This window comes from Lissotriton vulgaris, unplaced genomic scaffold (genome assembly GCF_964263255.1).
Source record: "Lissotriton vulgaris unplaced genomic scaffold, aLisVul1.2 SCAFFOLD_228, whole genome shotgun sequence".
In the NCBI taxonomy this organism is placed as follows: Eukaryota; Metazoa; Chordata; class Amphibia; order Caudata; family Salamandridae; genus Lissotriton; species Lissotriton vulgaris.
In genome coordinates this window covers 951,003-964,407 of record NW_028252959.1, presented here as the reverse complement: position 1 = coordinate 964,407, position 13,405 = coordinate 951,003, and the positions used below count along the sequence as shown (strand labels likewise).

General features: G+C 51.0%; 1 protein-coding gene across 2 annotated transcripts in view; it reads right to left on the bottom strand.

Annotated features, from left to right (window-relative positions):
* The window catches only part of LOC147661202 (serine/threonine-protein kinase Nek1-like), a 1,124,062-nt gene that overhangs the window by 787,266 nt on the left and 323,391 nt on the right, over window positions 1–13,405 (bottom strand). For both annotated transcript variants that reach the window (XM_086951243.1, XM_086951242.1), the window contains exon 14: window positions 13,259–13,333. In XM_086951243.1, the coding sequence (XP_086807369.1) occupies window positions 13,259–13,333 (75 nt within the window). The remainder of the gene's footprint in view (window positions 1–13,258; window positions 13,334–13,405) is intronic.

Genomic DNA, 13,405 nt, shown 5'->3' with positions numbered 1-13,405 from the left:
CAAGAGGGATGAGCTTACTGATAGTGTCCGGGAGCTTGAGTTGATCCATCGTAGGACAGGGGCGCCAAGGATTTGGCGGCAGCTCAAAGAGGCAAGGAAGCTTCTAGCAGCCTTGGATATGGATCGGGCAGAATACGCGGCCCTCCGGCTGCGCCACGCCTTTTATACCGGGGGAGATCGCTGTGGTAAGCTGCTGGCCAATAGACTCCGGGTCGCAAGGCAGAGCCAGATGGTAAAGGAAATCTCCGACCCCACGGGAAGTATGGAGACGGAGGATGCTTGTATCTCAGCCGTGTTCCGAGGGTTCTATGAGAACCTCTACGCATGCGACCCACCGGACATTCCGGACATGACCTCTTATTTGGATTCGGTTACCTTGCCGTCCTTGGAGCCTCTACAGGCGGACCACCTGAATAGGGATATTGGAATAGAGGAGGTGGTGTCGGCAAATGCCAAACTCAAACATGGCAAAGCGCCGGGCCCGGACGGCTACTCCGCCCTCTTTTATAAGACGTTTTGCACGTCGTTAGGCCCAGTCCTCACTCGCCTCTTTAACTCTTTCGCAAAACCTGGTGCCATCCCATCTGATCTCCTGAGGGCCTCCATTACGGTCATCCCCAAGCCAGGGAAGGATCCGAAATATTGTGGGTCCTATAGACCGATATCCCTCTTGAATGTAGATTTGAAACTCTATACCGGGATCCTGGCCAGTCGCCGACGCCCCACCTGCCCGGTCTAATTGACCCGGATCAGGCAGGCTTTGTCCCAGGGAGGCAGATGGTTGACAATACAAAGCTGGTGGTCCACCTGTTGGAGAAGGCTTCCCAGATTCCTGGTGAGAGAATGATGCTGGCGGTAGACGCAGAGAAGGCGTTCGACCGAGTACATTGGCCCTTTTTAGAACAGGTGTTGGTGAAGGCGGGCATTGGAGAGAAGTTCCGCTCCATGGTCCTCAACTGCTATAAAGAGCCAACAGCCGTGGTCCGAGTGAACGGATACACTTCCGCGGCCTTCAACATTGAGAGAGGCACTAGGCAAGGTTGCCCACTCTCACCCTTGCTCTTTGCTTTATACATGGAGCCGTTTGCCCAAAGGGTACGGATTAACCCGGCTGTGGAAGGGATACGGATGGGTGGATTTACCCATGCGATCAGCCTTTACGCTGACGATGTCATCTTCACGTTGGCCACACCCCGGACAGCATTGCCGGCCTGTATGGAGGAGCTGGCCGCGTTCGGTGCAGTCTCTGGCTTTAAGATGAATGTGGGGAAGTCGGTGGCTTTGGATATCTCCCTAGAACCGGCCACCAGGGCGTATCTACAGAACAGATTCCCCTTGCTTTGGTCCTCGGAGGCGATACCGTATCTGGGAATTCAGATAGCGCCCACGTTACCGGCTATGGTTTGGGCTAACTACTTGGCCTTGGGGGTTAAGATCAGAGAAGAACTGGGCCGCTGGAATCGCGGCATCCTCTCCTGGTTGGGTAGGATTGCTGCCATTAAAATGACGATCTTGCCGCAGGTTCTCTATCTGTTCAGGGCCTTGCCGCTTCAGCCACCAACCGGGTGGATCCCACAGCTGCAGTCAGATGTAGCACGCTTCATTTGGCAAGGGAAAAAGCCCAGGTTGCGCAGGGCCCTCTCCCTTTTGTCTCCTGAAGCAGGAGGTCTGGGCATTCCCGACTACCGTAAATACTTTCAAGTGACGCAACTGAGGTATTTAGTAGAATGGTGCAGATGGGAGTCGGATAAGCATTGGCTTTTCCAGGACAGGCGGTGGCGGGCCGGCCTCTGCAGGAGATACCGTTCTTGCACCGGTCCCATCGGCCTAAGAATCTCTACGCCTCCTTTATCACTAGAGTGCCTTTACGGGTCTGGGACGCTACTCACCTTAGGTATGACCTTACCTCGTTTCCGTCGCCGCTCTCGCCGTTGGTAGACAACCCGGCTTTTACTCCCGGAATGGAGAAGGGAGCCTTTACGCACAGGCGGCAAGCAGGGTGTAGAGCTTTATGTCATCTGTATGGCCCTGAGGGGGTCATCCCATTCACGCAGTTCCGTCAGGAATTCTCTCTCCCCAAGACCGAGAGGCACCGCTATATGCAGGCCCGGCATTGGGCTCTTCAGCCACAAGTGAGAGAAACAGCGGATAGACTTTTCTCACCGTGCGAGAGGTGGTTGTTGTCACGTACGTCAGACTCGAAACTAATCTCGGATTTGTATAGGTTCTTGCAACTACCCTCAACACACTTTCATAACCCCGGGAGGGTTAGATGGGAGCAGGAGCTTGGGAGAACTTTGAGTCCCAGGGAGAGGGACCACATCTCTTATAGGGCGCGCCACTCGGCATACCATATGGGCCTCACTGATACATTCACCTAAGTTTCCACTTATTGGTACTACACGCCTGAGCGGATCCACGAGTTCGACCACAGTAAGGCACACACGTGCTGGCGAGGGTGCGGACATCGGGGTACGCTTACGCACATTCTATGGGATTGCCCTCTTTTGGCCGCTTACTGGAAAGAAGTGCTGGATGAAATAGACTCTCACTTTGGTATTGAGCTCCCGCGCTTCCCGGCATATACCCTATTAGGACTCCCAAATGACTTAATGTATCCCCTCAGGTCCAGAAGAGGTAGGCAGATCGCCATCGCCCTAGGCTCTGCAGTTCAGAATATTTTGATACACTGGCGCACTGTCACACCGCCCACCGTCACAGGCTGGCTCCACAGATTGTGGCATGTGCTGGGTATGGAAAAACTGTCTCTCATGGTGGCAGGGGACATAGCACAATTTAATGAACTCTGGCAATCGTTTCATTCTTTACTGCTCACGGAGCTCAGAGAACTCACCTGTCCCAGATACCTCCGCCTCCTGCGGCTCACGAGCCCGCCGGCGCCAGATCAGTGATTAGGTACGAGTCCCTCCTTCCTGGTCACCTATGGCCTTGAAGTATAGGTTAGATGACGATAGTGCACTGGACAACGGGTGGGGTGGGTGGGGGGGGAGTTGGGCTGGGGTGACTGGGAGTTGGGGCGAGGGGAGGTGTTTGTATTAAAATGATGTGTCGCGCCAGGTTTATGCACTTTCTTTAATGCCATGCTGGATTCCCATATGTGGCCTATACCTGATGGCTTTTTGCAACCGCTGGGACTCTCTGGCTGACGTAGATTGCTCCATGATGATGTGTATTTGTCTTGGTGTGTCATGCTGAATAAAATACTTTAAACATAAAGAGAAGGATACATCTCGCTACACTCCCCCTCAATTGCAGGCCCGCCAAAGTTTTGAGGACACTCTCTTGTCATACTCTTGAGGCAATCCTCGACCGGATTCTCCGACGCAGAGATCAGACAGAAGGCCAGTCTCCTCCTAAATGCCATTCGTACTCTCCTCGATTCCCCCCTGGGCTCACTCCCTTCTACCCCTCCTACCCCCCCCCCCACTTTGATAACTCCCCCCGTTCTTTCTTCCTATAAAGCCTTTTACCAACCCAAAAATATCCTATGATGCATGATATTTATACGCTGCTCATGTTGCACCTCCCCCAGAAAGCCATGTAATCTAACACTGCCTCTCCAGTGATCTATTTTTTATTTATTGAAGTTTTGTATAGCGCTGACTGGACCAGAGGGTATCAGAGCGCTTCAAAGCAAATACAGATATGCAACAAAGCAAAATGTGGACAGAAAAACAAGAAGAAGGAACACAGGCAGGAAGTAAAGTCTGCACAACATCAACTTGAGCGCACTACGGGACGGAGATCAGGAGCAAATCATCCGGCTCTGGGTTCAAAGAGATAGCGGTCTTTCACAATCAGGCGTGGGGTCCTCGTTATGAACCGGAGCGCTCAAGGAAGAGGGCTTTGAGTAGCGTCTTGAATTCCGGGAAGGAGGCGGTCATTCTGATATGGGGAGGGGGGGTAGAGTTCCAGATCCTGGGAGCATTACCCGCAAAGGATTTATTTGAGGTTTTGTGTTACTGTGATTTCAGAGGGATGAGTAGGAGTGTGTCATCCGCGTAGAGGTGTAAGGGGATGTTGGAGTTCCTTAGAAGTGATGTGAGGGGTTCCATGTAGATGTTGAAGAGTTGAGGGGAGAGTACTGACCCTTGAGGAACTCCTCTACTGATGGGGAGGGGGTCCGATTCAAAGCTGTTGATCTTTATTCTTTGAGTGCGGTTGTTGAGGAAAGAGGAGAACCATTTTAAGACCGTCTTTACAATGCCCGCTCTCTCCTGGAGGACATTGAGTGGCAGGGTATAATCAACTGTGTTGAACGCAGCCGAGAGTTCAAGGAGGATGAGAAGGCTGCATTGGTTGGAGTAGAGTGACATGTGCAGATCATCTACGACATTTAGGATTGCGGTTTCAGTGCTGCAGCCCTTTCTGAACCCTGATTGGTGTGGGTCAAGTTGATGAGTGATCTCTAGATGTTGGGTTAACTGTGAGAGCACACATCTTTGAAGAATTTTGGATAGGAGGGAAGGTTCGAGACCGGTCTGAAGTTGTTCATGTTCATGGGGTCAAGGCCAGGTTTTTTTTTTAGAAGTGGCGTGACTTGTCCTAATTTGAGGCAGTCAGGAATGGAACCCTCGCTCAAGGAGCTGTTGATGATCTTGCCCCAGATTGGTGCTAGAGTGAGCTTCAGCTCCTTGGTCAGTCTCGAGGGTAGCTGATCGAGGGAGTGAAACGAGGGTTTAGCGGAGGCGATAAGATTGCATATCATTTCATCCTGGACAGGCCGGAAGGATGACCAGTGGAGAGACGAGGTCACTGGGGGGTTGTGGTTAGTTGCAGGAATCCGGGTAACTGTGCGGGAGTAGGGCTTCGAGTTGAATGAACGATCAATTTTGGCGATTTTGTCATTGAAAAAGTTAGCAATGGGTTTTGGACGACGCCAACTTGGCTGTCACTGGAATGGAGGTTTGGTTCCTAATGATGTTGAAGAGTTCTTTGGGGCGGGTTTTGGCGTTGTCTAACGCAGAACAGAAGAAGGATGGCTTTTTGCTCTTGATATGATCATAGTAGTTTTTGCTTGCTGCCTTGAGTTGATCCCGGTGGAGGGAGGTGGGGTTGTTCCTCCAAGTTCTTTCCGGGGATCTAAGGAGTCTTCTTTCCTCATTAATGTCAGTAGAGAACAAAGAGGGGATGCTTCTGGGTTTTTTTAGTTTCAGAGGTGCCAGCTGATCCAGGGTGAGCTCCAAGTTGGAATGGTAGAGCGAGGTGAGTTCCGTGGATGAGAGGGACTCCGTTGTGTTCGGGAGGAGTGAGCTGAGTCCTTTTTCTAGCTTGTCTAGGGGGACTCTGGATGTGTTCCTGACCCACTTAGGGGAGGCGTGAGTGGGTGGGAGGGATAGGGCCGAATGGTTGATATGAAAGAGAATGATGTGGTGGTCTGACCAGTCCACCGGGATGATGTGATCAATCGTGATTGCATTTTTGTCTGCAATGATTGCATCCAGGATCGCTCCTCTATGGTGCGTTTCCTTTGAGCAGTGTTGGATCATATCATTGTCTTGCAGAAGGGTGTTGAGAGATTGAATGAGCGGGTTATTAGTTTCGTTCCATCTTAGGTTGAGGTCGCCCAGAATTAAACTTTGGTCGGTGTCGTGTGCGGATTGGGTGATCAGTTCCGATAGCTGAGCTCCAAATTCGTAGGAGTTGCCTGGAGGATGGTAAAGGAGATGGCTTTGAAGTAAACTATGAGTGGGAGATTTGAACTTGACCGACAGGCATTCGAAAGAATTGTACAGGCAGGCGGGAGTTTCAGAGATGAAGAGGTCACTTTTGGGGATAATTACTATGCCGCCACCTTTGTGTATGGGCCTGTCTTTGCGGATAATTGAGAAACCGGGCGGCACCAGCATGTCCAGAATGGGAAGGGATAGGGTGTTTAGCCATGTTTCCGTGATGAAGGCTACATCCAGGAGATGAAGACCCGCCAGCGGAGGTTTCAAGTTACCCTCTACGCACAAGTCGGGCCGAAATGTCGATGCATACCCCCTAGCAAAATCCTGTACGTCACCATAGCTTCCCGCCCTCTCACCTGATGTTGCATTTATGCACCTAAAAATCGATGATTGGGGTGGTACGATGGGGGGATTGCCCTTCCGGATATACGCCTCTATTACTGGGCCTCACAGCTGGTGGCCATCAACCACTGGATTAATGGCTCCCTGTCTAACCCGTCCTTCCACCTAGAACACCACCAAACAGGGGTGGAGGGGTATTTAGGTGCTCTTTACAGCAAGGTCTGAAGGGTCCGGTACTGGGGCCTATGTCACAAACGGTAGCCATTTGGCAAAAGGCCACTGAGCGCCTAGGATGGGTGGATAAACTCACAAATGTCACGCCGTTGTGGTCCTCTCAGTGGCTAGGATCGCTATGCTATCACACAGTGTTTGATAAATGGGACACCATTGGCATAACCAACATAGGGGACCTGGTCAGCAAGGGGAAACTTCTCACATTTAGGGAACTGCAAACCAAATATGCTTTCGCACCCGGAGAGGTTTTACGATATTTGCAGATCAGAGACTCTCTTCTCACAAACATTCCAGACATACCCTCCTTGCCAGACTCCTCCCCTTTAGAGGACCGCCTGCTCTCGGAACCGCTCTTGTCAAAAGCTATCTCTTGCACCTACCGTAAACTATGTAACAATGTACCTGACTCCTTCCAGACTCTTCCAGACCGCTGGCAAACAGACATAGGGCCAATAGATGATGAGGATTGGCAAATAGCATTAATGTTCGCCGGGGAAACGGCGATAAATCACTGCTTTCGCCTTATACAACTAAAAATACTCCACAGGTCCTATCTCTCCGGGGTACTCCTGGCCAAAATAGGTAGCCGTGCAGATGCGTTGTGCCTTAGAGGCTGCGGCCAAGACAGTAAATTTTATCATATTCTCTGTGGGACTGCCCCAATGTACGTCCTCTGTGCAGCAGTGCAACCCAAAAAATGAGACACACTGGGTAAACACCTGCAATTATCAACGTGAATGGGGATTCTTAATATATGTGAGGCCACCGACCTGACAAGACAGAGCAACAATGGGTGGCACTGGGATACCTACTGGTGAAAAGGGCTATAGCAAGGCTCTGGGGATCCAACAAACGGCCAGTGACGTTTGGCTGGGTGGTGGAGATGGATAGATGCAGGATTGCGGAGAAGGTCTACAAGCAGCGGAGCTGCCCTAAGAAGTGGGACAAGGAATGGGGAGGGTGGAATGCCTTTAGGGGGGAGATTTGTACTTCTCCAACAGAGGATATGGCGATGAGGAGAAATCGAAACAGTGACCTTCCAAATCATTAAATATATGTCGTTTGTGAATATTGATGTACTATAATGCACGGAAATTGGAATGTAATATGGTATTGCAATGATGACTCTGTGCTCTTCACTTTAATAAAATTGTTAAAACAAAAAAAATGAAATTAAATCTATGATTGATTTGATGTATTATATTATGGACAAGCCTCATAATACAGGTTTTTGTTGCATTAACACCTTGGCTGCTAGGGAGATTCTTCTGCCGTGCTGCCATAATGAAAATGGGTGTGTTCATGAGGAGCTCAGCTCGTCATGAGCACACGAGCACCGTGACTCATGACGAGCTGAGCTCGTCATGAGCACAGAAGGGGTTAATTAACCAGTATCAATTTGAAAGGGATATTAATTTGAAGGTCTACAGCCTGTAATCTACCTTTTTCCTGTTTTAAGCATGAGCACTTTCTTCTCCTTACACCCTCTCCTTTGAGAAACCAACTCAACTTTTAATCATCTGGGGTAATGTCTTTACCAACTTTCTTTGCATTGTTTTGAAAATTAAAAAAGTGAATACAATTTGAAAAACCAATGTGGATTTGTTTCTTCCTTTCTTTTTCAGGATGCTAACCATCGATTAATTCATGATTTATACTGTATTGATTAACAGCTGTTGACTATTTGGCGAGCATTTATATAAAATAAGTGTGTTTGATTTAGCCTTCTTACATCTCATACATTTCCCTAAAGGTGGTGAAGTGGAACTTTTCCAATGCTGGGCAATATCCTGCTTAGCCAGCATGAGCCCCAGGAAGAATAAGTGTTGTTTATATCTATTACCACCTATGCCATCCGTGCTATGTAACAATACTATTTTGGGATCAGAGGGGATGTTTCATGAGAGTATTTTGCCAAGGCAGGTCACTATTTTATCCCAGTAGGGTAGGAGAGTTCTACATCTCCATACCATATGGGAGAAAGTGCCAGCTTCCCATTTACATCTTAGGCAAGTCAGCGAGGGTAACACCCCCATACGCCATAGGCGATGTCTAGTGTAATAGACTTGGTACAGAAATTTGAGCTGAAGTAGATGGTAGCTGGTCGCTAGATCAGGCGCCGCCCGGACTCGCCAGCGCCTCCGTCCAATAATAGGTCTTCGCTGGAGCGCATCTAACGTTGTATTATTGCATTTGACAATGATTTGTTATGTTTGCCTAATCTTGTGCGGGCCGATATCTCCCATTGACAGTCGCCCTTCCAGCGGATGGAATTCTGGAAGATCCGTCAGTGTTGCTATGTGTGTGGATAGAGCATGTCGCAGTTGTAAATATTTATAGATTTGATTACGTTGGAGGTGATACTCCTCCTGCAGTTGTTGGAAGGATTTTTGACTAGTCCCCTTCATTATGTCTCCTAGTGTAGAGATGCCGATGAGATCTCAGGCACGGAACCCAGGAAGTGTACTCACTTGTCAAAGGCGATATACCCGCCACAGTGGAGACGCCTGCATCGAACGTCACCCTTTACATCCCGTATGCTGGACCACACGTCGCCACAGTTGAATCACCACTATGGTGGCAGGTGGGAAACGGTCCAAGTGACCATGACTGTATAGCAAGTCAAGTAATGACTGGTCCTACCTCACAATTCTCTCTACTGCAAATACAGGATGTGTCTGGGGATTATACCACCATTCCTTTATGCTCAGAAGATGGATTGAGTACATGTTCGCAGAGCAACACGTGTTGCCCCGCCACCGCACAAAAAAATATTCAAAGTGAGTCAATTTGTGTAAACCACGATAGGGGAATCCATATGGAGAATTCTGAAGCCTACACAGGATTCGCGGTAAGGAGACCAACTTAAAGATGGCCGCCCTGCCTTTCATCCTTGGTTTTGGATATAAGAGGGGTTATGCTGCGTGCCCAGGACACCGCCTAATCAGCAGACACAAAAATGCCCAAGTATGTGAAGCCATCAGATGCATGCGTCAGTTGTGTCGCCCAAGTGCCCTGTCCCTGATCGCCACAAATCGAGAAGAGTATCGACTTAGATGAATTCATGCATACACCTGATGTTTCCCCAAACACTTTCAGGATTAGCAAAATCTGAAGGCCCGAGAACCCCGGGTCCGAAAGGAAGAAGAAGACGTCATCCGCATATAACGCGATCTTTTTGGACGTCTTACCGGACCATTTAAAAGCCTCAGACTAGGGGATCTCGTCACAGCCAGTAGGCCAGTGGTTCTATAGAAAGCGCAAAAAGGAGTGGGGACAGGGGCCACCCGTGCCGTGTGTCCCTACTAAAGGGAAAGGGTGCGGACACGGCCCCCGGCGACTCGTACAGAAGCAGAGAGATTTGTATATAAGAGACGAATGTACAATATGAATCGCGGGCCAAGGTTTAGGGCCTGTAAGAGAAGAAATAGATACTCCCAGTCCAGCGAGTCAAAGGCTTTATCTATGTCTGCAAGTAGGACCACCGCAGGATGTCCCAGCCTTGATACCATAGCCAGGGTAGTATGAACTCGCCTGATGTGGCGTGGGACCACCGCAGGATGTCCCAGCCTTGATACCATAGCCAGGGTATTATGAACTCGCCTGATGTGGCGTGTAGACCACTATGGCATGATTGATCCGGATGGACCTGGACCAGGTCCGCTATATGCGGTAGGAGGCGATTGGCAAGGATCTTACCCAATAATTTTGCCTCAAAGTTAAGTAACGAGATAGGACGATAAGACGGCGGATCGTCCAGAGGACGCCCCAGTTTAAATAAATACTACAATTTCAGCATCCTGCCAATCAGGCGGGAGTATACCCAGCTCAAGCGACCCCTGTAGTGCATCAAGGAGATGGGGACCTGTCTGGAAGAAACATCCTTGAAGGAACTCACTGGGGAACACGTTGGGACCCGGGGCCTGGCCCGGGCATATGGCGTGGAGGGCGGTGGTGAGCTCCTCCAGCGCAATAGGGGCGTTCAATTGCTCACGTATACTGTCTGATAGCTGCTTCGGCGGCATGTCTCGTAGGAATTCTTGTATGGAATCTGGGGGTAGATGTTCCGTTTTTTGGTAGAAATCAGTGTAAAGTGCGGCGAAAGCGCAGGCACCGCCTGAGGAGTGGTGCAGAGAGTGCCATCCATTCCTAAGCTTGTTGAGCTTAGTTTGTGAGTAGTTCGTGACATTGTTGTTGCGAAAAAAGGAGCTGACGACAGCCCCGCTCCCCACCCCCGGCCTGCATCTCGCCCTCCAGAGCCCGCTGACGAGATTCCATGTCAACAATCCGGAGGTACCTTCACAATACTCGGGGAAGCCCACGAAGCGTAGATTGTTATGCCTTGCACGGCCCTCTGCATCCTCAGCTCTCGTAGCCAGTTTTTGAATAATAACGGTTAGGCAGTTGACTTTTTGTTGTAAGGTTGTGACTGGGTCCTCCACAACAGACATTCGAGCCTCAGCCACTGTAATTCCACTGCATTGAGGAGGTCTTGACGCAGGAATGAGACCACTGCACCTATTTTGGCATCCAACATGTCGTGGGAATGAGTAATCGCCGCCAGCAGGGCTGCGTTATCCGGTGCTGGTTCTCCCCCCTGGAGAAGATCTTTGATTGAATTCTTTAACCCCTTCGCTGCGGTCGCGATTTTACCGCTGTGCGGTAAACAAAAGAACAGGGCGGGCTGTGACGAACCTCAGCCGTCATCAGCACACGCCCACCGCGGGGCGTGACGGCTGGGGTTCGTCCCCAGCATGGGAGAGGTTAATTACCATTAATTTGTACACCCCTCAATTCATTGTTTGCCTTTCTGAGACTAAGTCTGTGTGTTGCGTATGCTATTATCAATACACAGGATAAAAGAAACAAGCATTTGCAATGCAATAGGTCTCGCATTTAGGAGAGTTTGAGTTATTGGCCTTGTAAATGACCATGCCAATAGCTTAACCTCTTGCAAATGCGAGTCCTATTGCATTATAAATGCAGGGGGATCTAAGAGGGGTTGAGGTTAAACAGGATACAAGCCAATGACTAGCGCAAAGTGCGTGAGATAGAAGGAGGTGGCAAGTGGGCCCTGATGGACAGAATAAGACAGCGGGGGCAGATGAGCGAAGAATGCAGTGGGGTGACAAGGAAGACAGAGCAGCAGGAGTAGAGAAGGAAACATGAGAGGAAAGGAGCCGTGGATGAGAAAGGGTAGTGTGCGGTGGGTGAGAAGCTTCGGGGTGGGGGGGTGGGGGGTGGGGTGAAGGGTAGAAGGAGAGGGAGACAGCGGGGAATGTAAAAGGGGATGTAGTGGAAATTAGAATGGGATGGCGTGGAACACTCTGAGGTGTAGCATCCGGTCTTTGGGGTTGCTCAAAGATAGCCCTTGGGATGCACCAGCACCCCGCCCGCCAGTCCCCCGGAACCGCCTACAGAGCCGCAAGGCACTGTCTAGTGGGGGCTGAGAGGGCCATGGGAGCCCATGACCCTCAGCCCCAGGTGGGAGCCAGGCATAGTAGTTTCTGGCCGCGGATGCGCTGGTTGTTAGTTTGCGGTGCTGCGGGTATGTTCCTGCGTTCTATAAGACGCTCCGAGCCATGCAGAGCAGTGTGTGCTGTAAAAATGACGGCAACATTGGCACCTACTCTATCCGCTGCCTCAGTGTGCCGAGCAGCCCAGCCCTTCGCTGGTGAGCAGGCAGGTGTAGCCTTGGAGCTCAGCAGAGCTGCGACCGCAGTGCCTATGACTATTGGGATGGGAAGCCAGTGGGTAAACAGCCTTGGCGAGGGAAAAAGGTGTAGTGCCTCAAACATACGCTAGTTTGCAGTACTTCGGCCATGGAACGCTGCTCCAGGTAGATGTGAAGGAGGCTCCAGCAGGGGGCGCCATTGCGCTAACTCATCTTAAATCACGCATGCGGGGTGTTGTAAACACAGTCTGTGGGAAACAGTTTTGAGTGCTCTTGCTTGTGGCTGCCTAGCTATAGTGTGCATGCACGGCTATCCTGTGTGCATCAGCATCATGGAACGTGTTCAGCTGCCATGTTGGGGACACCTAACAGCGAGTAAAGTGCAACAAGGCCAACCGGGTACCATAAAGCCGCGTTTCCAGTATAGCCTGCCTTAGGAGGGGCGCGGCCCTGTTAAGACTGTAGTGAGACTTGGCTGCAAGCCCGCGGCCACTTACCGAGCAGCAGCAGCTTGAGCTCGCGGCGAGCGTTCTGCTTGTCCTTCTTGATCCGCTGCTCGATCTCCGTGTTGATCCTGTGCTGCTCCTTCTCCTCCGCCGAAAGGCAGCAGCCCGCCATCCTGCCCGACTACAGCAGCAGCAGCAAGTGTGCCAACGCGGGACCAGCACCTGGCTCCTTCCCCCTCCTCCCAGCAAAACCAGCTCCGACAGCGAAACCGAAAGCTTCCATGGGGCGGGACTTCCGTCTTCGGAAGCCCGCGCACGCGCCCACGGAGAGAAGCAGTGCTGGTGACGCGGGGCTCCCATGCCAGAGGGAGAGCCCCGCGGAGGCTGCAAGAGTTTAGAATGGCGGTAAGTGGGGCTTGGGGGGGGCGCTTGTATGTATGCGGCGGCCGGGGGGGGGGGGGGGGGGGGGGGGATGTATGCGGCGGCAGCGTCTCTGTATGTGTGTATGCGTGCGTGCGAGTGTGTAGGTGCGCGAGTGTGTGTGTGCGGCGGGGGGGTGCCGGTGAGTGGGGGGGATGTAGGGGGGGTGCGCACGTGTGTGTGCCTTCCTGCCTGCGTGTGCATGTGCGTGTTCAGGGAATCTGTGGCAGGGGACCTGCACGGCGCCGGGCTGCGCGTGCGCGCCCACGAGGTCAAATCTCTGCCAGAAGAAGCGCGTGCCAGTCTGCTGTCCACATTCCCCCAAAAGTGACAACATAAGTTGTTTCGCACTAGACAGCAAAAGCTTCGCGTTTGCTTTCGTCTAGGCGAGACCTAAAAAGCGAACGAGGTAGAGTGCTTAAACATTACTTATGAAAGCAACAACTTACCTTAATTTCACCACTGCCACCTGCGCCAATTACATTTCTCCATCCTTGTTCTCTGGCCCTGTTTATTCGTTCCATCTAAGAAAAATAAGTTACAATATAAAACCAGTATTTACACATGATTTGCAGTACCATCACCTTCCTAAGTCA